Source organism: Garra rufa, chromosome 2, assembly GCF_049309525.1.
Source record: "Garra rufa chromosome 2, GarRuf1.0, whole genome shotgun sequence".
Classification (NCBI taxonomy): Eukaryota; Metazoa; Chordata; class Actinopteri; order Cypriniformes; family Cyprinidae; genus Garra; species Garra rufa.
The window spans coordinates 39657045-39683351 of NC_133362.1; the positions used below are offsets into that span (position 1 = coordinate 39657045).

The 26307-nt window shown below is 36.4% G+C and overlaps 1 protein-coding gene across 2 annotated transcripts; it reads left to right on the top strand.

The window, feature by feature from the left end:
* Nucleotides 1-277: 277 nt before the first annotated feature.
* LOC141326443 (uncharacterized) lies at nt 278-24715 on the top strand. Of its 2 annotated transcripts, XM_073835188.1 has the most exons (19): nt 279-1005; nt 2476-2611; nt 7888-8030; nt 8134-8220; nt 8366-8516; nt 10872-11033; nt 11608-11717; nt 13496-13624; nt 13706-13797; nt 14231-14342; nt 14424-14594; nt 17466-17536; nt 17616-17783; nt 18883-19001; nt 20282-20486; nt 22208-22415; nt 23301-23386; nt 23517-23688; nt 24458-24715. In XM_073835188.1, the coding sequence occupies exons 1-18, from the start codon at nt 928-930 to the stop codon at nt 23671-23673; spliced, it is 2385 nt and encodes a 794-aa protein (XP_073691289.1). In that variant the 5' UTR covers nt 279-927; the 3' UTR covers nt 23674-23688; nt 24458-24715. The 2 variants fall into 2 exon arrangements, with proteins under 2 accessions (XP_073691288.1, XP_073691289.1); XM_073835187.1 differs by having other exon boundaries at nt 278-1005; nt 23517-24715.
* The last annotated feature ends 1592 nt before the right edge of the window (nt 24716-26307 follow it).

The window sequence follows — 26307 nt, forward strand, 5'->3', positions numbered from 1 at the left end:
AAGAACTGTATGTAAAATAAAAAATGAACATAAGACATCCACTTGTTTGGGTGTATATTTGTTATGATATTAGTTGACATGAATGTCAGCTTGTCTACTAGTGTTGTTTTCCATTGCTGATGTAATTTAACATCTGTCAGTGCATGATGTCACTGCATTCCTGTCGTGTCAATCATTTACTGCTCCAGTCTCTCACTGGTGTCTGCTCATCAGTATTTCCAGGACTGGATTATGAACCGAACCATCGGCCAGCGTCCAGAGAAAATGAACACCAAAGCCCTCAAGTCCAGTCCAGGCTGAAAGGATCGATAATAACTAGTTTAAGCTACTTAACTGTGTTTTGTATGTGTATGCTTATTTTTTTATTGTGTTGCTTTGTAGCTGCTAACAATATTGAAATCAATCGCAATGTAGTTGCTGGTAATGTAAAGTGTTACAAATCTGTCACTGATGAGGTCGTTAGCATGCTGCCTTAAAACAGCTAATTTCAGAATAAGTCCACACAAGCCTGTCTGTGTGTTTTCTGGTTTATGATGGTTAGATGGTTGATGGTTATTATTATCTGTTAAAGGACACCCAGTATTGGTGTCATAAATGGACCCTAAACATAATTTCTCTGTGACCTCTAGTTAAACATTATGAGATAAATGTTAGTTCATTATGATTTATTACAGGGAGGGTGTAACTGTATGTCTAACACACATGTGCTTAATGACTCGCAGTAAAGAGTAACTGAGAAACAAATCTTCTAAAGACAAACACAGCCCGTTATTACAGATGTCAAGAGTGCTCTGCTCAATACGCAGGCTGTATGTGAAACTGCTGATTTTCTGCTTAGTTTATGTTTTGGGCTGTAAGTATACTCTTCTAGCATCTTAAGAAGGAAGAGGAGATCTTCAGGCGCTCTCAGCTGAATACAGTAGAAGAATGAAGAGGCTTAGTCGACTTAGAGCTGACAGACCTGATAACCTTGAGCTTGAACTGACTGATGGAGTCTCTAGTCAGGTGAGGAAACAGCTTTCAGTCTTTGCTTAAATCTGTTATGTTATTTCCTAAAGAGCTCTCATGAGCTGTTATGGGTTTAGCGTACACACACACACACACACACACACACACACACAAAAGTACATTTGTGACCCTGGACCACAAAACCAGTCATAAGGTTAAATTTTACAAAACTGAGATGCATACATCATTTGAAAGCTCAATAAATAAGCTTTCTGTTGATGTATGGTTTGTTAGGATAGGACAATATTTGGCCGAGATACATTTATTTGAAAATTAGGAATCTGAGGGTGCAAAAAATCTAAATACTGAGAAAATCACCTTTAAAGTTGTCCAAATTAGGTTCTTAACAATGCATATTACTAATCAAAAATGACATCTTGATATATTTACAGTAGGAATTTTACAAAAAATCTTCATAGACATGATCTTTACTTAATTTCCTAATGATTTTTGGCATAAAAGAAAAATCAAAAATTTTGACCCATGCAATGTATTTTTGGCTATTGCTACAAATATACCCCAGCGACTTAAGACTGGTTTTGTGGTCCAGGGTCACATTTCATTAACTGATACAATGTTAATATACCAACCTACTCACTACTTAAAAATCAGTTTTGTACCTTTGAAATATACTGACAAGTGACAACCACTATTTTTCTACTTTAAACTGTAAATTAAACAGTATTTCACTGCAAAATTGCATGGAATTTATCGTTAGTTTTGATAGTTCTTTACTGTATAGTAAGGAACTTACAGTAAACCAATTAACAGTCTATTGCAGTTAAAAACAGGGGCTTTTACAGTGATAACTCACATTTTAAGAGTGTTTTCCCAAAGCGTCATCAATCGGCCATATTGGTAGCACTGAACGTAAACATTGCCACTGAACTGAACAAAACTATTTTACTGATTATTGCTGTTAAAAATAGTCAATTATTGTCATGTTTTGGGCTGTACTAAACAGTTGGAACAGGAAAAACATTTGGAGTACTATAGACTGCCAAAAGTTATAGCAAATCAAGGAGAAGAGTGCAAAAAACTGTGAGGAACAAAAGGCATTTGTGGTTGGCCAAACTGAACCAGGATTTGCAGGGCAAGAATTTTGATAGCATTCATGTTTGTTCTTTTTGGTCAGGTAGGTTAAATATTAGGCTAATATCTTATCTATTGCTCGTACATATCTTTACTACCTATTAACTTTAATTTGTCAAAATATCGTGCCCTTCCTGTTCACTAAGTCCTTCTCTATGAGATTTAGCAGCTTTCACACATTTTTTCTGGTTTAGACAGCATAAATTAGCAAACAACGTATTCAGTTGTAACATTACAGTTGTGCAATCCATGCTTACACATGTTTACATACAAGTATATGGCCACGCATCCGGGTAACTGACTAAACTGTGACGTAAGTGCAAACCCTCTATTGTGTCATTTGTTGATGTTTTTACTCTTTTGTATGTATGGTAGTCATTGCAGTCAGCCATTGCTCCGATATCCGTGGCATCAGTTAAAGATGTGGGGCGGTCAGTCGCTCACCTGGCATCCTATGCAAGAGGAAGATGGAAACATGCTGCCCGCAAGCCTGTCAGGAAGAAACCCACAGGTATTTATATTAAATGCATGTTATGTGACGTTCAGAATGCCATGCCTATAAACTCTTTACCTGCTTTGTACAATCCCAGATACAGAAAAGATGGTACGTTTTGTGAAATGCCATAAAATCAAGAATATTTTATTTGTTCATTCTCTTTAACCTATATTTTAACTGGCCAACTTAATTTTGATTTTGATAGCTGTAACACGCTCCAAAAAAGTTGAGACAGAGGCCTGTTTAACACTGTGTCACATCAACTTTCATTTTAATTACGTTTAAAAGGGTCATATGATGAGGTTTCTTGTTTTCCTTTATTACAAGCTGTTTGTGCATAGATAAGATCTGTAAAGTTGCAAAGCTTAAAGTCTCAAACCCAAAGAAATATTTATTATGTAAGTTATGACTCAGCCATTCCTTCCTAAAACCGCTCGTTTAAACATATTCACATCACGGTGTGGGTAGATTTGCATAACACCGCCCATATGTATATGGAAATAAAGAAGACATAACTTTTACCGGCTGTAGTATTGTTGCATCTGCCATGTTGTGGAGACGCAGTATGTTTTATTGCGAAAGCAAAAGTACTTTGTTTAGCCTTCCAAATGAGGACACAACTAGAAATCAGTGGTTACTGTTCCGGAACAGTACAACGCAAATATTCGAGTGAATGCTGCACATTTTATGGAGGACTGTTTCCTGAACCTGGGAGAGCAGCTTACAATGTCAGCTGTACACAAAGGTTTAAGGCTATAAAGTGGGGCAATTCCAAAGTTGCAAGGACAGTCTGTGCTTCTGACTGACGGCCTGTATGTATGTTTTCATATTTAAAGAATTTGCTAGTGACTATTCAAACGCGAGTTCTGAGCAGTGTAGAGTAACCTTAGTGCTTGCTGATTCTTGTTCTATGATCGAAAATGCAGGCATGGTGTTTATGCGGCGCAACACAACGCATAAAAAGACCATATGAGTCATTATAATCTGTAGTTATGTCCCCACTGGATGCAGCAAATGCCTTGTTTATAATGGGTTTTATTGTTTATGTCTCATCGCGCAGAGAAACGGCATCACAACATAATAAGGGGCGCTTGAGGTATTCAGCCAATCACAAAGCACCGGATAGCTGGCCAATCAGAAAACACCTCGCTTTTTATCAACAATTAATTTTATAAAAATCAAAGCATTTAAGAAAGGTGATGCAGAGATGAGCAACAATAATGTACTGTATGTGGAAAAGAATACGTTTTTTGAACCTCAAACTGCATAAACACATTGCATTACACCAAATACACGAAATGCTCTTTTTAGCAACATCATATGACCCCTTTAATTGTTTGGGAATTAAGGATGCTACTTTTTTAAGTTTTGCAAGCAAAATGTTTGTACAATTTCGCTTGATACAAGACTTCAGATGCTCAGCAGTTGTTATCTGATTCTCCTTTTCATAACTGGCCATACAGTCGTGGCCAAAAGTTTTGAGAATGACACAAAATTTAGTTTTCACAAAGTTTGCTGCTCAACTGCTTTTAGATCTTTGTTTCAGTTGTTTCTGTGATGTACTGAAATATAATTACAAGCACTTCATACGTTTCAAAGGCTTTTATCGACAATTACATGACATTTATGCAAAGAGTCAGTATTTGCAGTGTTGGCCCTTCTTTTTCAGGACCTCTGCAATTCGACTGAGCATGCTCTCAATCAACTTCTGGGCCAAATCCTGACTGATAGCAACCCATTCTTTCATAATCACTTCTTGGAGTTTGTCAGAATTAGTGGGTTTTTGTTTGTCCACCCGCCTCTTGAGGATTGACCACAAGTTTTAAGATCTGGGGAGTTTCCAGGCCATGGACCCAAATGTCAACGTTTTTGTCCCCGAGCCACTTAGTTATCACTTATGCCTTATGGCACGGTGCTCCATCATGCTGGAAATGCATTGTTCTTCACCAAACTGTTGTTGGATTGTTGGAAGAAGTTGCTGTTGGAGGGTGTTTTGGTACCATTCTTTATTCATGGCTGTGTTTTTGGGCAAAATTGTGAGTGAGCCCACTCCCTTGGATGAGAAGCAACCCCACACATGAATGGTCTCAGGAGGCTTTACTGTTGGCATGACACAGGACTGATGGTAGCGCTCACCTTTTCTTCTCTGGACAAGCCTTTTTCCAGATGCCCCAAACAATCGGAAAGAGGCTTCATTGGAGAATATGACTTTGCCCCAGTCCTTAGCAGTCCATTCGCCATGCTTTTTGCAGAAGATCAATCTGTCCCTGATGTTTTTTTTTTGGAGAGAAGTGGCTTCTTTGCTGCCTTTCTTGACACCAGGCCATCTTCCAAAAGTCTTCGTCTCACTGTGCGTGCAGATGCGCTCACACCTGCCTGCTGCCATTCCTGAGCAAGCTCTGCACTGGTGGCACTCCGATCCCGCAGCTGAATCCTCTTTAGGAGACGATCCTGGCGCTTGCTGGACTTTCTTGGATGCCCTGAAGCCTTCTTAACAATGCAGTGGACAGTTTTTTTTTCGGGATTAAGTTAATTTTCATGGCAAAGAAGGACTATACAATTCATCTGATCACTCTTCATAACATTCTGGAGTATATGCAAATTGCTATTATAAAAACTTAAGCAGCAACTTTTCCAATTTCCAATATTTATGTAATTCTCAAAACTTTTGGCCATTTTTAATAGGAGACAGATCTTGCACATTCACTCTGTGTCTACGAAACCACACTGTTGTAGCACATGCAGAATGAGACCTGCCATTGTCTTGATCTAATAACTGTAGACTTATCATGAAAGACGTCATCTTGATGGCAGTATATGTCTTTGGATAATTCCAATATATGGCTCCATGTCAATGGTACCTTCGCACATATGAATGAAGTCACCCATGCTGTTAGCTCTGCTGCGCTCCCATACCATGGCAGACGTTTGCTTTTGCATCTGTCGCTGGTGAAAGTCTAGATGGTCCCTTTGGTCTTTGGGGCTTAGAACTCGGCGTCCATTTTTCCCAGAAACAAGCTGAAATGTGGACTCATCTGAGCACAGCACACATTTCCACTGTCTTTTTGACTATCTGAGATTAGCTCTGGCCCAGAGAAACCCTCCGGCATCACTGCATAGAATTGATAGCTTTCTCCTTAAGTAAGAGAGATTCAAGTGGCATTTCTTAATGCAGCAACAAACTGTGTTAAAGGTGACATGAAAATTAAACATGAAAATCAGACTTTCCGTGTTTAAGTGCTATAATTGGGTCCTGGATGTAGAAACTTAAAAAACAGGAAAAGAACAACCATACATTTTTTTGCTAAGCCTTTCTCTGCAGGCTTGTGAAAAAAAACTTAGTTTAGTAATTACATCCTATGTGACAGCCGCTTTCTGTGTGCTCAGAAAACCCTATATCAGAAGGTTAAACTAATATGTTTTAAAACGCATGATTTCAGCACAATAGACATGGTAATCAAAAGCAAATAGATGTTTTTTTTTTTTTTTGAGAGTATCTGAGGCACAAGCTCTAAAGGAACAGTCCTATTTTGGAAAAGGGGGCAGGGAGCAGCAACTCATTCGCATTTAAAGAGAGATGCACAAAAACCATGTGTTCCTGCTTTCACTCAAAATAGGCATTTTCAAAATGATCTTTGAGCTAAAACTTCACAGACACATTCTGGGGACACCTGAGACTTACATCACATCTTGTGATAAGAGGCATAATATACTCAAAATAAAGGTTCCAAAAGGGTATTTTTGCAGTGAAAAAACAAAAAAACAATTTGAAGAACATTTTAAAAATCTAAAGAAACTTTTTTGACTATAAAGAACCTTTTCCTCATTTGAAAGATTCCATTGATGTTCAAGGTTCTTCATGGAACCATCAATGCCAGTAAAAAGCCTTTATTTTTAAGAATGATAGGTCTCTTTCAAGTGACAACAGCTATCTGAAATACTGAGCCCATGTGGCTATTTCACACTGCAGCATTCTTATGCAATGCCATCTGAGGGCTCAGAGGTCACACACACTCTGTGGTGTCCTGCCTTGCCCTACACTACTAAGAATCCCTAAATCTTTTCTCAGTATTGTGTATGGTTGTTGGAGAAAGACCTATTTTTTTGTGATTTTACATTGAGAAAAGTGATTTTTGATTTGACTGTAAAGATTTATAAAGACTGAGATTCTCCTTTTATACCCAGACATGATCCTCTCACCTGTTACCAATTGAACTGCTTATTGTGAACTGTTTCACAAGAGTTTATTTTGGATATTCTGTAACCATTTCACTTTTATTTTGCCTCTGTCCCAAGTTTTTTGGAGTGTGTGTGACTCTTCTTTTTACAATGATGAAATCAATAATTTGGTAGACCTAATTTATATAACATTTAGTGAAAGTCATGTACCAGAGCAAGTATGGACTTTCTGTTGCAATACATAAACAGACACAGGGATACACTGCTGCATGAATACAAATACATGGTATCCTGTAGCATATATAGGGCCAGATTTACTAATGAATTGCGCAAGCATAAACCTTTTGGTGTTAAAATAGTATTGTCAGGATTTACTTAGGATGCGCAGTGAAGAATTAGCGCTGAAAAGGCATGGACACAGTTATTTTTGTGCCTGACCTTATTGAATATGCATTTGTGGGAGTTGCAGACACAAAATTTTTGGGAGGAGAGTATCAAAAATGAATCACACAATGCAATGTGCTAACATTTGCACTTGTAAAATTACTGGTATTAATGCCCCCCCAAAAAAAGCAGGCAGGAATTTGCGCTGCTTTCAGAAGATTGCGCTGGTCATTATGGAAATTATCTGGCTACGTCTGTGTTCTTTAATGTGTGCATGGTCAGTAAATCAGACACAGAATATTCCCCTTTTCATCTGTGCTTTTATGGAATTGCACTCTAAAGCTAATTTGACCTGTTTAGTAAGTCTGGCCCCTAGATAGGTGGAGCTGGTGGAGGTGGAGGGATTGAAGCCATGCACATTCCAGTTACAAATGGCGGTGCATGTTGTTATGTTAAAAATAAAGTGGATAAAGTGTTTACTCCACCATATTTAAATGTTGAATCAGTTGACAGTCAGCTTGTGCCATGTAGTAAATGATGTGACTGGTACCAGATTGCATGTAGATGACCTATCAGCCTGTGAGAGTTTCATCACTGATTATAGATTATCACAAGATTATATTAAGATAGATGATAGTATCACGGTACATGTACAAAAACTGAAGTTCATATGGTATTTGTGTTGTCAGTGTAATATCAATCCTAACTTTAAATTGTTGTAATTTCAGATGAATATGTAGACAGCAAATACAAGGGTCTGGCAACGGATGAAGATGTTGTAGATGGACAGAAGAAGAAGAAGATCCAGCTGAATAAAAGGCTTCTAGATCACTTTCGAGTCCTGGCAGCCAGCAATAAAGACACAGATGAGGTAACGCGTGAAACAAATAATGTGGCTCCACTTAAGTGAACTTTGGGAGAACATGATGTCGTATTTGTCAGTGTCACACAGTGATATTGATTTTTGCTTTCAGGTGGACCTGCAGTTTCTGAACGATGTCCTCACGAATGGAGCTGACCCAAACTCAGCAGATAAATACGGGCAAACGGCTCTGCATGAGGTTAATGTTTGACTGCTTATGTAAGACATATATGCCATTAAAGGTCATTCTGAGATTTAAACGTTCAGCTGATGCTTGTATCCAAATATTGAGAATATAGATGACATTTTGTAAATCGTTCACAGGTGTTTGTGTGTATTGGTAGATATCTCGGGCGTGGAACGTGGACGTGATGCGTTTCTTCCTGGAAAGAGGGGCAGATTTTCAGAGGGCCGATACTTTTGGAGTGACACCTCTTCATGTAGCCGCAGCTCTGGATTATGAGGAGATGCTGCAGTTCCTGTTAGAAAGAGGAGGTGTGTTTATGTGTGTTTTCAGGCCATTTGAAGTTTGATTTTGACTTGACAAAGTGCTGATATCTAAGTGTGTGAATTGTTTACTTACTTTTTGTTATCTTCCTATTAATGCCATTATACTGTTCATTCAGAATGATTGGCAATCGCAGAACGCACACCAACACGAGATGCGGGATTTATTAACCCAATCACAGCCAGTCATAACCAGTCAAATCCAATCAAATCGTGATGGAGGCCTCAGGTGGTCTGTTAAAACTTAATGGGCTCAGGGGAGGCAAGAGAAGTGCGGACTTCCGCTGTAACTTCATCTGCTGGTGTTGCTGTCAGACAGTTTACTTTAGCTTTTTATCTCATATTTTTTAAATATTTGCGTTGTTTTATTTTTGTATTATTTTTTGTCATCCAATTCTTTTTTCACCCAATTTCCCTGGCCTCCCCAGAAGAAATGCCTAATTGTATCCATTAAATTTCTTCTCTTTCTTCTTCTGTTTCTTCCACTAGTATTGAGTCTATGGCAGTCCATGAACCGCTTGCAGAAATGTTATGAAATTTGGCACACAGATATAAAACAGTCTCAAGATTAACCATCGCAAGTTTGGAGTCTCTAACTTAAACTCTCTAGCACCACCACTTGTCCAAATTTCACTCATGTTCATTCTAATAACTTTTGAACCATAAGGTCTAGAAGGAGTCTCCAAATTAAAAAAAAAAACTGTAAAGTTTATTTTTTCGCTATTTTTAATAGTTTAATTCATCCTAGACGGTTTGTCTGATTTGGCTCAGATCATCTTCAGACCGTGATGGCAAAAAGTTGTGGAAAGAAAGTCGATTAGTCATCATTGTTCTCAAATAGCGTGTGAATGAATTTGACAAATAGCATGCAAAAATGGATGTGAGGCTATATCTCCGAAATGGTTTGCCGTTGACACCAAACTTGGTGTGTGTTATAACAAGCATGACTTGAGGTTACCTGCACAGTTTTGGCACAGTGCCACCTAGTGGTCAGGAGATATGCAAATTTTATATTTTTGCTTATAACTTCTGAATGGTTTGAACAAAAATAACAGATTTACACAAAATCACACTTTAGATTCGAAGGGGCATGTCAAGTTAAACCATTCCCAATTTTCTTGTATCAGCCATTTTGGGCGTTGGCCATTCTCAATTTTGTTGTAAAATGCTATATTTTACGAACATATCAGCGTATCGTTTCTAAACTCAGTATGTATGTTCACCACCATGCACTGACAGTACTCAAAAAGTTTGGGGCCAGTGCCACCTTGTGGTCAAAAGTTATAAGGAAATTTAAATTTTCAGTACCATTTGATTAAATTTACCTATTGTAATAAAAGTGATCTCAATGTATTTCTTGGGTCATGCAGAGAACATGGATACCATTTTTGAACTCCTCCTAGACTATTGGTCAGATTTTCACAGAATTTAGCAAAGGTCATCTTCAGACCATGCTGACAAAAAGTTGTGGATTTTGTGGCGATGTATGAAAAGGTTATCGTTTAACACATCAACGAATTTGCTGGAACCATGCCAGGAAGCATGTGAGGCTGTATCTCTGCAAAATTTTGACATATTGACACCAAACTGTGTATGTGCCATTGTCACCTCACACTGAACACACCACATCAATTTGGTAACAGCCCCACCTATTGATCAAGAGTGATAAAACATCAATGAACCATTAATAATTAAATAACTTGGTTGCATTAGCCTTTTGTAATGAAACTGGTCTCTAAGTATTCTTTTGGTCATGCTGACAACATAGATAGCAATTATTCCATAGTCAATCGAACTTTCTGTCTGCCATTTTGATTTATGTTGTAAACCTACTTTTTCGAACTCCTCATCGACCATTGGTCCGAATTCCACCAATATCAAGTCAGATCATCTTCAGACTGTGCTGACAAAAAGTTATGGATTTGGTGTTGATAGACAAAACTGCTTTTGTATAGCAACGAAACAAAGTTGAGGCATGATGCCAGTCTACGTCTGAGGCTGAATCTTTGCAAAGCTTTGATATATTGACACCAAACTTTCTGTGTGCTATTGTCACCTCACACAGAACACACCACAACGATTTGATAACTGCGCCACCTATTGGTCAAAAGAGATATTCTATTAAATAATTTTAGTAGAGGTTGTATTTATGGTTTTTTAGCCATTTTTTTTCAGCCTAATTTGGCTTTAATTACTCATTTTTGCAGTTGGTCTGCAACTTCATGCCATGCTTAGCATCTTATTTTACCTGATTGTGCTTGGCCCCTTAATTGCTGCTAAATCAAACCTGAAATCAGCTGTCTGTATTTTTTGTCTCTGATATTTTATATTTATTAATGGCAGCTGACATTGAAGGTTGCACTTATAAGGACAAGCAGACCCCACTGCACTTTGCTGCTAAGAATGATGCTGTCGGGGCAGTGAGGATGTTACTGCAGAATGGGGCGGACATCGCTGTGCGAGACTATAAAGAGAGAACACCTCTACAGCTGGCTGCTAACTTCGGTAAGGCTTTTATAACTCTATAAAGTCAGACCTGATCTGTGCATGTCCTCCAGCTCTAACACTGGACAAATCTTGACTGCAGCCAAAGACGTCTCTACTTTTCTGAGTTTTGTATTCAGGGGTATGATGGGAGTTATTGGTTGGTTGGTGTGTGTGTGTGTGTGTGTGTGTGTGTGTGTGTGTGTGTGTGTGTGTGTGTGTGTGTGTGTGTGTGTGTGTGTGTGTGTGGTCTGGTATTCATCACGTTGTGGGGACCAAATGTCCCCATAAGGATAGGAATACCAGTAGATTTTGACCTTGTGGGGACATTTCTCAGGTCCCCATGAGGAAACAGGTTTATAAATCATGCACAATGACTTTTTTTGAGGAAGTAAAAGTTTGCACAATCTCCTGTGAGGGCTAGGTTTAGGTGTAGGGTAGGGTTAGGGCGATAGAAAATACGGTTTGTACAGTATAAAAACCATTACGCCTATGGAATGTCCCCATAAAACATGTAAACCAGTGTGTGTGTGTGTGTGTGTGTGTGTGTGTGTGTGTGTGTGTGTGTGTGTGTGTGTGTGTGTGTTATGTACAGATCGGAGTGAGACAGCACGTTTGCTGCTGGGGTTTGGAGCAGATGCTGGGGTGCAGGACTCTGATGGACAGCTCTGCATTACTGCCATGATTAATAAAATGACCCCTGTGGTGAGGATTCAAGTTAATCAGCAGCATTTATGCAATTACATGTATTCATTTAGCAGATGCTACCAACATGACTTTCAAATAAAAATAACACTAGCAAAACCCATTAACCCAAGACTAAATTTCGAAAATATCTTCATACAGTTTATCTGGAGTATGTAGACTGAAAATTTGTAAATCATGTATGAAAAATAAATAATAGTTTTTTATTTCATTTAATTATTTTTAAAGTTCCATTTACATTAGTGGATCATTGAAATATTTTACATATCTTCTAAAGACTTCTTATTTCATTTTTTATTTATTTTTATTTTATTTTTATTTTTACTGACAGTTGCACATTTCCACTCATATTTTATTTTATTTTATTTTATTCATGTGAGTGGTTAAAAAACATTTCTGCTTTTAAACTCTGAGATACTATTTTGGTAGTTAATCTGTGTTATTTTTTAATTTAATTGTTTTATTTTATTTTATATAATTCATGTGAGTGCTTAAAAGCATTCACATTTCTGCTTTTAAACTATTTTAAACTATTTAAACTATTATTTTGATAATCAATCTGTTTTTTAATTTAATGTTATTTTATTTATTTATTATTATTTATTTTTTTATTCATTTGAGTGGTTAAAAAGACTTCACATTTCTGATTTTAAACTCTGAACTGCTATTTTGGTAATTAATCTGTGTTATTTTTTAATTTAATTGTTTTATTTTATTTTATATAATTCACATTTCTGCTTTTAAACTCTAAACTATTATTTTGGTAATTAATCTGTTTTTTATTTTATTTTATTTTATTTTATTTTATTTATTATTATTATTATTTTTTTTTTTAATTCATGTGAGTGCTTAAAAAGCCTCCACATTTCTGCTTCTAAACTCTAAATTACTATTTTGGTAATAAATATGTTTAATTTAATTTTATTATTTTATTTTACTTTATTTTATATAATTCATGTGAGTGCTTAAAAACATTTACATTTCTGCTTTTAAACTCTAAACAATTTTTTTGGTAATGAATCTGTTTTTTATTTATTTATTTATTTTATTTTTATTTTTTTTTTTGGTTTGTTTAGTTTAGTTTAGTTTAGTTTAGTTTAGTTTAGTTTAGTTTAGTTTAGTTTAGTTTAGTTTAGTTTAGTTTAGTTTAGTCATGTGAGTGCTTAAAAAGCCTCCACATTTCTGATTCTAAAATTCTATTTTGGTAATAAATCTGTGGTAATTCATGTGAGTGCTTAAAGTATTCACATTTATGTTTTTAAACTAAACTTTTTTTTTAAATCTGTGGTAGTTATTATCAGGCTACATATATTGTTAATACTGTAGTAATAAAAAAAATACTTTTATTTAGTAAAGATGCACTAAATTAATCACAAGTAAGAGTAAAAGCAGATTGTTTTAAACCGATTTTAAATAAATAAATACATATTGGAACAAAATATGGCAAACATGTTTTAACATTAATAATAATAAATATTTCTTGAGCAGTAAATCAGCATATCAGAATGATTTCTGAAAGATCATGTGACACTAAAGACTGGAGTATTGATGCTGAAAATTCAGCTTTGTATCACAGAAATAAATTATATTTTAAAATATATTCAAATAGAAAACAGTTATTTTAAAATGTAATAATATTTCACAATATTCCTGTTTTTACTGTATTTGTCATCAAATAAATGCAGCCTTAAGACTTAAAGACCATTAAAAATAATACTTTTAAATGGTACTGTACATACAGTGGATTTTTTCAGTAATCCTCATCTTGATTTAAACAGGCTGATTTGGCAATGAATCAGTTTCATGTGAAAGACCGAATGGCACGAAAGCAGTTTTACCACCTACATCTCATGGAGCCAAAGCCTGCTGACAAGACAAACCCAAAATGTTCTGATCCATCATCACCGGTACACATCTTTAAACATATTTCACATACATTTCTGTGCAGCATTTCTGCATTAGAATATGAGATTTGTCTCTGTCCACAGCTGGAGCTTATTGTCAATGAGGGTAAACTAGATCTCATCATGCACCCTGTAGTGCTCAAACTCATCACTGTCAAATGGAACTTATATGGCAGGTAAACCAACATGAAAGTCCAAAGCTGATACATGAAGAAACATCAGCAGACATTAACATCACTTTAAAGGGATAGTTCACCCAAAAATGTAAATACTGCCATTAATTACTCACCCTCATGTCGTTCCAAACCTGTAAGACCTTTGTTCATCTTCAGAACACAAATTAAGATATAAGCTTTCTGACACAAAAGATATCCTTGTAGCTTCGTAAAAATTATGGTTGAACCAAATATGTCACATGAAGCATTTTAACAATGTCCTTGCTGCGTTTCTGTGCCTTGACCGTGGTAGGACCCTTGCTGTCTTTCATCAAAAGTATCTTAATTTGTGTTGCGAAGAAGAACGAAGGTCTTACGGGCTTGGAAGGATATGAGAGTAAGTAATTAATGACAGATTTTTGGGTGAACTATCCCTTTAAATGTTTTCCTACAGAATGGGTGCCTGGATTCTCTTGCTTCTCAACTTCTTATTTATTGTGTCCTGGACAACAGTAGCCATATCTGTGTCAGTACGTCCAGAAGGAGATCGGTACAATCTTCCTCAGGTAAAACTAACTATAGACTAGACTTAATAGATCAATATAGTTTTATTTCATAAATATCCATTTTTGCACTACTCTTGATAGGACTGGTGGCGTATATTGTTGGTGGTTTTGGCACTAGTGCTGATGGTGGTTGAGGTGTACAGGGAAGTGATGGAGATTGTGAGATCTAGGAGGAAACTGAAGCAATGGCGCTGTTGGACTGTGCAGAAAATCAATGAGGACTTAGGCTGCTCTCATCCTATGTGGCCTGAGGTAACACACTGAACCTGTTCACATAGGTCTTATTCATGAGAAAAAAATGAAGGATAATAAGCTTAAATACTGCACTCACAATCTGGTTTGAAATCTATAGATTTTTAAATGGATCCTGTGTTTCTGACTTTTGTATTTTAAGGGTTAGTTCACCCAATAAAGAAAATTCTGTCATCATTCATTACTCTTTGCATTAGCCAAGTACATTTGAATTCTTGTTTACCATATTTGATGTGCTGTATAGAAGCCTGTTTCTGCCACTGAATGAAAAATCAAAAAGTAATTTTGCCTTTTTTTTTTAGAGTTTACATCTAACAGTTCTGACTTTTTTTCTTAGAATTGTGTGATACAAACTTGCAATTCTGACTTTTGTTCTCAGAAATGTGAGATATAAACTCTCAACTGCATGTTATGAAGTCAGAATTCTGAGTGTGCATCTAAATTCACAATTGTGAGCACATCAAATATGTCTATATCACAATTTTGAATTTATAACTCGCAATTGCAAGTTTATGTCTCAATTATAAGGAAAAAGTAAACTGCGAGTTTGTATGACACAATTCTGTCTTTATAACTCGCAATTGTAAGTTTATATCATACAATTCTGATAAAAAAAAGTCAGAATTGGCAGTTTTTATCTCGCAATTATGACTTTATAACTCGCAATTACGAGTTAATATCTCAATAATGAAGAAAAAAGTCAATTGCGAGTTTATATCACAGTTCTGACTTTATAACTCACAATTGTGAGTTTATATCATACTACTCTGAGAAAAAAAAGTCTGAATAACAGGTTTAAATCACGCAATTTTGACTATATAACTTGCTATTCCAAGTTTATCTCACTATTCTGAGAAAAAAAAGTCAGAATTTTGTTTATATCATGCAATTCTGACTTTATAACTCGAAATTACGAGTTTATATCTCAATTCTGAGAACTGTGAGTTTATACTGAGACTTTATAACTAGCAATTGTTTATATCATACAATTCTGATAAAAAAAGTCAGAATTGGCAGTTTTTATCTCACAGTTATGACTTTATAACTCACAATTATGAGTTTATATCTTAATTCTGAGAATTGCGACTATATATTGCGACTTTATAAATCGCATTTACGAATTTATATCATGCAATTATGACTTTATAACTCGCAACTGCAAGTTTTTATCTCCCAGTTCTGAGTTTATTTCTTGCAATTGTGAGTTGATATCATACGATTCTGAGAAAAAAAGTCAGAATTGCTAGTCTGAATTATGCAATTCTGACTATATAACTCGCAATTTAATCTCACTATTCTGAGAAAAAAGTCAAAATTGTGAGTTAATATCACGCGATTTTGACTTTATAACTCGCAATTACGAGTTTATAGAATTTCATTTTAAAATCACGCAATTTTGTCTATATAACTCGCAATTCCAAGTTTATCTTTCTATTCTGAGAAAAAGTCAGAATTGTGAGTTTATACTAAGACTTTATAACTCGCAATTACGAGTTTCTATCTCAATTTGAGAACGGAGTTTATACTGAGACTTTATAACTCAATCTGATGATTTATATCACAATTCTGATGAAAATGTCAATTGCGAGTTTGTATCACGCAGTTCTGAGAAAAAAGTTAGAATGGCGATTTTTTTTTTATCACACAATCAACACATTTATATGACAATTCTGACTTTATAACTCGCAACTGCAAGTTTATATGATGCAATTCTGATTTAATTTTCAGTTCAGTTTTTATCTCGCAATTATGACTTTATATCTCAATTCTGAGAATTGTGACTTTATAAATCGCATTTACGAGTTAATATCATGCAATTCTGACTTTATAACTTGCAACTACAAGTTTTTATCTCCCAATTCTGAATTTATTTCTTGCAATTGTGAGTTGATATCATACGACTCTGAGAAAAAAAGTCAGAATTGCTAAATCATGCAATTCTGACTATGTAACTCGCAAATTCACAATTACGAGTTTATATCTTACAATTCTGAGAAAAATGTCAGAATTGTGAGTTAGTATCATGCAATTCTGAGATAAAAAGTTAGAATTGTGAGATAAAAAGTTAAACAATTTTTTTATTATTCTGTGGTGGAAACAGGCTTTCATACTGCTCCATGTTCATCGATCAATGTTTATATGCATATAAAGCAATATTAAATTTAATTTAATCTGTTTATATATAAAGCAGTCATGTATCTTCAGAAAACTTGGATTTAACTGCTTGATTCATATGGTTTATGTTTTTATAAAATATTTGAAGCATTTATTTTTTGTGGAATGAACTTACTGGAGGTACAGAAATCTCTCAGGTTTTAATCTTCAGTTGTGTTTTGATGTTCAAAAGTCTTTAAAGCAACATGAGAGAATTTAAATTTTTGGGTGAACTATCCTTTTCAAAATGTTTTTTTTTTATATACTAGAGACTACATTACATATTAAGAAAATCTGTAATCTGTGGCATTCTCCCTTTGATCTTTTATACTGATTTATTTACAATGGTTGTTTATGGGGCAAGTGTTAAAATGCAAACGTTTAATACATAAAAATACAATGTAAACATTATATGTGTCCACATTTTCCATATTATATATGTCTTCTATTTTACTGCATTATTGTAAACACAGTTTGTGGGAGGTGATGAGTCAAAATCGTCATGTGGCACTGAAGACTGGAGTAATGGCTGCTTGTAAAATATGTTTCAATAAAAAAAAGTTATTTAAACTATAGTAATATTTCACAATATTACAGTTTTTACTAAGGGATAAGGGACTTCTTTCAAAAACATTAAAGAAATCTTTATTACTCCAAACTTTTGACCTGTAGTGTAAATAAAAAGAAATGAAACACTCTTTTTTTTTTTTTAAACAGGAACGCAATTACTTGGAAGGCCAGATTAAGCATATTCGAAACCTGAAAGGAGCCTACTCTCGAGACCTCTGGTAATGTACTCATAACAAAAATAATATACAGTATAATGATTTTACTGTATGACGACTCATGCTGATACATCTCATGCAGGAATATCTTTGACTGGCTGGTGTATTTGCTGCTGCTGGCAGTTCTGGGCATCCACTTGGCAGACGTATTCCTAGTGTCTGATTCACTTCGACAGAACAGTCTTCGCCTCTTTGCTGTGTCCATTATTTTCCTGTGGCTAAGGCTGATGAAGCATGTCCGGGCATTTAGGTAATGTATCTTTTTGTAAGTAAAGTCTGGATCTTGACCTCCACTTAGAGTTTTCAGAGCTTGTATAAGTCAAGCCTGTTTGATTTTAGAGGAAATAATTAACCCAAAAATACACACACATCTTTTATTAGTGGGTAAAGCTGTATTTGTATGTGTATGTTCAGGATTAAATTTTCAAAATGTCAGAATGAATTAAAATAAATTTTCATCATCTGTTTGAGAATTCTATGTTTTATTTAAAAGGAGGTCATGAAGCATATGACTTTCGAGATAGTGGTCATCTGAGTAAAATGTCTGGAACCTCGGCTCTGTAGGAACACCTGGTCAGTGGCAGTCACCATAGATACTCAGATATAATGTCAACACCTTTTGGGTCTCCTGACTGCTTTGACACACAGAGCGCCTGGAGCCGAATGCTGCCACCTGGCCAGTGGCCCAAATAACAATGCGTCCATATCTCAGGTTTCACTGAGACTCCACAGGTGGCCTCTTTTTTGAGGGCTAGGTAACCATAGGAACATATGGTCAGTGTTACAGTAACCATAGAAACATATGGACTCGGGGGTTTGCACACCCTGTGCTCGGTCACTTCCGAATGCTACTACAGCATTTCAACATATGCCTGAATATCATTGCACTCATCAAGCAGAGTCAACAACAATTCGGCTAATAAAAAAAAAAACTAATAAATATGTGGAAAAATATATTATTTTTTAATTAACGTCATTGCATATGAAACAGTATTAACGCCCCCTTGCTATTGCATGTGAGTGTTTTGACATGATCAAAATAAAACTGTAATTTCCAGACAAAGCTTTATGAAATCATTTATTTATCGTTTGTGATGCAGCTGCAGTCAGATATAGTACTGCTTCATCTCTCAACAAATATTTCTTTTTTGAACTCAACATGACACTGTGCCTCATTTAAAAATCAGCATACAAAGACCTCTTCTATTTCAAAAGATCAAGGAAAATTTGGTTTCTCATGTCATGACCTCTTTAATGGTTTTTATTTCTGAAAACTGACCTTTGCACTCTATTTGCCTACAACACGACACATGATTGTACTCCAGGTAACGGTTGATTTTATTCTCTAGGGCGATGGGACCCTTCATTGTCATGCTGGGGAATATTGCAGGAGATGTGCTGCGTTTCCTTTTTCTCTACATAGAGATCTACATTCCATATGCCTGTGCTTTCTGGATCATATTTGGAGGTACTGTCACAAAGACTTACAGTATTTAACTGTACAGTATCTCACAAAAGTGAGTACACCACTCACATTATAGCAACCATTTTAGTATATCATCTCATGGGACAATACTATAGAAATTAAACTTGGATATATTTTAGAGTAGTCAATGTGCAGCTTGTATAGCCATATAGATTTACCGTTCTCTGAAAATAACTCAAAATAAAGCCATTATTGTCAAAATAGCTGGCAACAAATGTGACTACACTCAAAGTGATAACAGCAGTATGTTGTTTAACCATGCAAAGCAACATGTCCTATTCATCATGTTTATGAAGGACACCAGGACCATACAAAGTTGTGTATCTTGTATTAGCTCAGTTAAAATTATGTGCATTAAGTACAATTCTCTCATACTGTCCACTGGGTGTTCAACATGGCATCTCATGGCAAAGAACTCTCTGAGGATTAGAGAATTGGAATTGTTGCTTTCCACAAAGATGGCCAAGGCTATTAGAGGTTCAGTAACACCCTGAAACTGAGTTGCACTACAGTGGTCAGGGTAATACAGAGGTTTTGCAAGGGTCAATCAACGAAAGCTGAGCACTTGTTCTGTGCGTCAGGTGCAGAACCTGGCTTAAAAAAAAAAAAGATGCATGAGTGCCGCTAGTATTGCTTTAAAGGTTGCAGAAGTAGAAGGTCAGCTTGTCAGTGCTCAGACATACGCCACACACTGCAACAAGTCGGTTTGCATAGGCGTCATCCCAGAAGGAAGCCTCATCTGAAGCTGGCTCACAAGAAAGCCCACAAACAGTTTGCTGAAGACAACCTGTCCAAGAGCATGACTTACTGGAACCATGTCCTGTGGTCTGATGAGACTATAAGATAAACTTGTTTGACACCATGTGTCTAACATCCAGCAGCTCCATGAGGAATGGAAGAGGATTCCAGCAACAACCTGTGCAGCTCAGGTCAATTCAATGCCCAGGATTAAGGCAGTGCCAGATAACAATGGTGCTAATACAATATATTGATACTTTGAACAAGTTCACATAGGGTGTACTCACTTTTGTTGCCAGCTATTTTGACAGTAATGGCTGTATGTTGAGTAAATCTACACTGCTATACAAGCTGCGCATTGACTGCTCTAAAATATATCATTTTCAAGTTTCATTTCTATAGTATTGTCCCTTGAGAAGATATACTAAAATGGTTGCCGAAATGTGAGGGGTGTACTCACTTTTGTGAGATACTGTATAAAGATGCATGAGATAACAACAAAACATTGTGTTTACTGCTCTCAGGTTTAGCTGAGGTGCCAAGTATGAAGACAGTCCCTGAGCTGCTGTACAGCCTGTACCGTATCACCCTGGTGGACGAGTACGAGTTTGATGCCATGCTGGGTGTGGATGCAGTGATGGCCTACCTGCTCTGTGGGACCTTTCTGGCCCTCTCTGCTATTCTCTGTGTTAACTTACTGATTGCTCTGCTTTCTGACACCTTCCAAAGGTATTAATTAGTCATAAACTGTACACATTTATGAAATGTTTATTAGCGGTGGAACAATACATTGATATGGATTGATGCTTTGATTAAATGACTAATGAAATGATGTATTGGTGCAATGAGACAAAATCAATATACAGTCGTGGCCAAAAGTTTTGAGAATTACATAAAAATTGGAAATTGGAAAAGTTGCTGCTTAAGTTTTTATAATAGCAATTTGCATATACTCCAGAATGTTATGAAGAGTGATCAGATGAATTGCATAGTTCTTCTTTGCCATGAAAATTAAATTAATCCCGAAAAAAAACCTTTCCACTGCATTGTTAAGAAGGCTTCAGGGCATCCAAGAAAGTCCAGCAAGCGCCAGGATTGTCTCCTGCTGCGGGATCGGAGTGCCACCAGTGCAGAGCTTGCTCAGGAATGGCAGCAGGCAGGTGTGAGCGCATCTGCACGCACAGTGAGGACAAGACTTTTGGAAGATGGCCTGGTGTCAAGAAGGGCAGCAAAGAAGCACTTCTCTCCAAAAAAAAAAAAAAAACATCAGGGACAGATTGATCTTCTGCAAAAAGTATGGCGAATGGACTGCTGAGGACTGGGGCAAAGTCATATTCTCCAATGAAGCCTCTTTCCGATTGTTTGGGGCTTCTGGAAAAAGGCTTGTCCGGAGAAGAAAAGGTGAGCGCTACCATCAGTCCTGTGTCATGCCAACAGTAAAGCATCCTGAGACCATTCATGTGTGGGGTTGCTTCTCATCCAAGGGAGTGGGCTCACTCACAATTTTGCCCAAAAACACAGCCATGAATAAAGAATGTACCAAAACACCCTCCAACAGCAACTTCTTCCAACAATCCAACAACAGTTTGGTGAAGAACAATGCATTTTCCAGCACGATGGAGCACCGTGCCATAAGGCAAAAGTGATAACTAAGTGGCTCGGGGACCAAAATGTTGATATTTTGGGTCCATGGCCTGGAAACTCCCCAAATTTTAAAACTTGTGGTCAATCCTCAAGAGGCGGGTGGACAAACAAAAACCCACTAATTCTGACAAACTCCAAGAAGTGATTATGAAAGAATGGGTTGCTATCAGTCAGGATCTGGCCCAGAAGTTGATTGAGAGCATGCCCAGTCGAATTGCAGAGGTCCTGAAAAAGAAGGGCCAACACTGCAAATACTGACTCTTTGCATAAATGTCATTTAATTGTTGATAAAAGCCTTTGAAACGTATGAAGTGCTTGTAATTATATTTCAGTATATCACAGAAACAACTGAAACAAAGATCTAAAAGCAGTTTAGCAGCAAACTTTGTGAAAACTAATATTTGTGTCATTCTCAAAACTTTTGGCCACGAGTGTACATTTTTAAGGGATAGTTCACCCAAAAATAAAAATTCTGTCATTAATTACTCACCCTCATGTCGTTTCAAACCTGTTATACCTTCGTTCATCTTTAGAACACAAATTAAGATATTTTTAAGGAAATCTGAAAGCTTTCTGACCCTGCGTAGACAGCAACGGTATTACCATGTTTAAGGTCCAGGAAGGTAGTAAGGACATTGTTAAAATAGTCCATGTGACATCAGTGGTTATGAAGCTACAAGAATACTATTTGTGCGCAAAGACAACAAAAATAATGTTTCACTGAATTCTCATTGTATTGAAAACATCTAGGTATAATTGCAATTTTTGTGTGAACTATTCCTTGAACTCTTATGTTGCCTTTACAGGGTCTATGACAATGCGCTGGCCAATGCGGTGATGCAACAAGCTGCTATCATTCTGCAAATAGAGGAATCCATGTCCTGCCTGAGACGTTGCTATGACAACGAGTATATCCACCAGCATTGTGCCCCGCTTGGAGAATTCTATGATGATGAAGTCACCACTAACCCAGAACAACATGCTGAGATGAAGCATCTCACAGAAGAGATCAAGGTGTCTATATTAACAAGTATTTATCACATATCCTTTCTTAAAGGGATCCTGGGGTATTAAAACTTGTGTGGCTTAATACAACGTAAATGATGCCTCTTACTAAAATATTTAGTCGAAAACCCATGACAGATTTATGTTATTTGAAAAAATCCACATTGTTTTAAGTATATTTTGAACTTTGGGGGCTCTGTTATTTGGGGGCACTCTGTGAGATACTGGCATTACCTGTTGCTGTTTTTACTGCAACACAACTTAGAAAATAAAATACTGATATGATGACCACAGCTACTGAAAGAGCTTACAGGTGGTGATGAATATAAGCATAGGCCTCAACCAAATGCTGCACCATCGATTTTTCCCACAAGGGGTTTAAACGCCTCTGGATATCGAGTGAAATCCGTGCTGAGAAATTCCTTCAGTGGCCGCAGCCAGGATGGCATCTAGCATTTCTTGTCTCTGCCATTTGTAAGCTTTTTCAGTAGCTGTTGTCTACTAAAAGCCTCAAAGGCATCAGGGCTAAAGTGGAGAGGACAAAGACGCGGGTCTTTAGGAAGTTTTATGCGTCCACAGGCATTTCCCAATCTTTTCTCCTATTCTTATCAATAGGAAAAGCAGTGAAAACTTGCATTGCCTCTCTTGTTGCTCTACGACTGAAAAATACAACTAAAAGCCACCCAATATGGCATTATATCAGTATTTTATTGTCAGAGTTGTGTTGCGGTAAAAATAGCAACACATATGTTTTTTATAACGTAAATCTTTCATGTGTTTTCTACTACATGTTTTAGTAAAATACATAATTTATGTTATATTAAGCCATGTAAGTCTTAAAACCCAGGGTTCCCTTTAAATCTTAGAATAACTGAAACTTTGCATGTTCTGCAGGATGCTTTAGATACATTTCTGAACATCCAAAAAGAGACACTCTCACCTCAGTTAGCCTGCGCAGGTGCCAGAGAAGTTTCCACAAGGTTGGTCGATAAACATCTTGGTCTTAGATTGATAATTTGATAATTGATTTTTTTATGTTACCATTTATAACATGCATTTTGATATGTGTTGTTCCTGGAAAGCTTGCCTAACATTTGCTTTTTACAAAAGGAGAAGTGCTGAACTTCCAGAGAAAGAAGAACAGCTCAAGACTCTTCACAGACTTGAGAAAGACCAGCAGAAGCACAGTCAGGATCTGAGAGAGCTGAAGGCTGAAGTGAAAGAACTCCACAGTTTGCTTCTCAATCTGATACAGTCCAAGCCATAATGAAAGTTTGTGAAAGTATGCATAAGTCCATTTCTGTTCAGTTTTTGTTAGTTTTTATTAGCATTGTGAATGACATTAATAGCCTCTTTCACACATACAGTACAATCTTTATTGGTAAATTACCATTAAGAGATCATGTGTGAACAGAACCTTTTCAAAAACGTGTAGAATGCGCTGACGAATGAAGTCTGCTTTGGTCCAAATTGGCCAATCGTAGTGTTCTTATGGAGATGACGTGATTACTTTGAGCTGTTTACAAAGCTCCACTGTCTTTTTTAAATTTGTTTTTCTGTGTAAATATATGCTTGATGGACATCTTAGACCACTGCAATTTGTCTTACAGCTTTTTCAGTGTGTTGCGCACAAGACCCAGCTTTCTTTTCTATTCATCAGGGCTGTGGCTCTGTATTTGGAAACTGTTATGCGCACCTTGTGTTTATAGGAGCAAAAACATGTTCTGTTTGATCATCTCCTTATGCCTGTCACTCTTCAAAAATGCTGTCAAATTGGACATATAATAAAATTAAATCACTTCTGCTCATTCAGGCGAATAAAGAGGGGTGCAGCTTTTAAAGACTATTTCCATTGGTAAAAAGCCAGAACACCGTTGCCTGTGTGAACAGCATATTTGTGTATTTACCGTGGAAGTCATACTGGTAATTTTATGGCAATTTATCAATTGCTGTGTGAAGGGGGCTATTGAAATGGCTGTGTATGGTAAATAATATTAACCATAAGTTAACCTGGAATATTCCTTTAAGTGATTTGACTGGTGTTTCTGCAGCTAGTAATGATGACAAGAAAGCAACCTACAGTGGACAATAAAACCTCTGAAACTGAATAATGAACTACAGAGATCGCACATTTATTCCACTAGAAGCAAGACTTGGAAAGGACTTTCGTGCAGCAAGTCGTAATTTTGTAACTTAAGTTATGCATTGTACCAAGTTACTGTAATTTAGATTTGCATCTTTGTATGTTAAAGTGACTTTATTTTAATTATTAAATTATTAATCATTAAAATTGTAATTATAAAATGTGACACCAGATTAAGTCTCTTTTATTTACTCACTCAAACTGGTCAAAAGTTTGGAATCATTGACTTTTAACGACTGTTTTAAAGGCTATTGTGCTCATCAAGGCTATATTTATTTGTAAAGACATTATTTGTTTAAATATTTGTACAATTATTGATTTATTTTGTACATTTTACAATATAATTTATTCCTGTGAGGGTAAAGCTGAATTTTTTTCAGCATCATTCAATGTCACATGATTCTTTAGAAAACATTCTAATATGCTGATTTGATGATAAATATTTCTGATTATTATCAATGTTGAAAATTGTTGTGCTGCTAAATAAACTTATGGAAATTGTGATACTCTACCATTCCACAGTTTAGAGTTTTAGGCTTTTATTTTTTCTAATAAAAGTGTTTAAGAAATTAATACTTTGATTTATCATTAAATTGATCAAAAGTGACAGTAAAGACATTTAATGTACAGTCAAGCCTGAAATTATTCTTACCCCTGGCAAATTCTGACTTAAAGTTACTTTTATTCAACCAGCAAGTTTTTTTTTTACCAGAAATGACACAGGCTTCTCCCAAAAGATATAAGACAATATACAAGAGGCATCATTGTGAAAAAACAAACATTTCTCAGCTTTTATTTACATTTGAACAAAAAATGGCATGTCCAAAATTATTCATACCCTTCTCAATAATCAATAGAAAAGTATTTATTGGTTATTACAGCAATCAAACACTTCACTTTTTCATGGTGCCATTTACTGTGATTAGGTTCCCTGGTCCACCGGCTGAAAAACACCCCCAAAACATTAGGCTCCCACCACTATGTTTGACAGTGACACGGTGTTCTTAGGGTTGAAGGCTTCTCCATTTTTACACCAAATGAAGGCTACATCATTGTGGCCAAACAATTCAAGTTTTGTTTCATCGTACCATAAAACAGAAGACCAGAAGTCTTCTTCTTTGTCCAGATGAGCATTTGCAAAGGCCAAGCAGGCTTTTGTGTGCCTTATCTGGAGAAGTGGTGTCCTCCTTGGTCTGCGTCAGTGAAACCCAGCGGTGTGCAGTGTCCATTGGACTGTCTGCCTTGAGATGTGCCTTGGTGGTGATCCTTGGATTCTTTTTTTTTTTTTTACCTCTCTCACTATCCTCCAGCACTAGTGTCACCTTTGGCTTCCTACCAGGTCCTCTGAGATTTTTCACAGTGCGGAACGTCTTGTATTTTTTAATAATACATTGCACTGTAGCCACTGGAACTTCAAAACATTTAGATATGGTCTTATAGCCCTTTCCTGACTTGTGAGCAGCCACAATGCGCAGCCGCAGGTCTTCAGTGAGCTCTTTTGTCTTAGCAATGACTGTCCACAAACCAAGAGAGCTTCTGTTTTCACCTGTTGAGTTGATTAAAACAGCTGTTCCCAATGAATCAGGGTAATCAGGATGCTTTAGAACAGCTTGGACTATTTGGAATGGTATAGAATTTTGGATTTTCCCATAGACTGTGACAGTTTGCAAAGGGTATGAATAATTTTGGACATGCCACTTTTTGTTCAAATGTAAATAAAAGCTGAGAAATATTATGATGCCTCTTGTACATCATCTT

Bases quoted from the DNA above. Each gene is read 5' to 3' on its own strand.
- LOC141326443 (XM_073835187.1), top strand. From the start codon at position 928: ATGAAGAGGCTTAGTCGACTTAGAGCTGACAGACCTGATAACCTTGAG. The intron at 1,006-2,475 runs GTGAGGAAACAG...TATGTATGGTAG, and splicing joins CTGATGGAGTCTCTAGTCAG to TCATTGCAGTCAGCCATTGC. The intron at 13,625-13,705 runs GTACACATCTTT...CTCTGTCCACAG, and splicing joins GTTCTGATCCATCATCACCG to CTGGAGCTTATTGTCAATGA.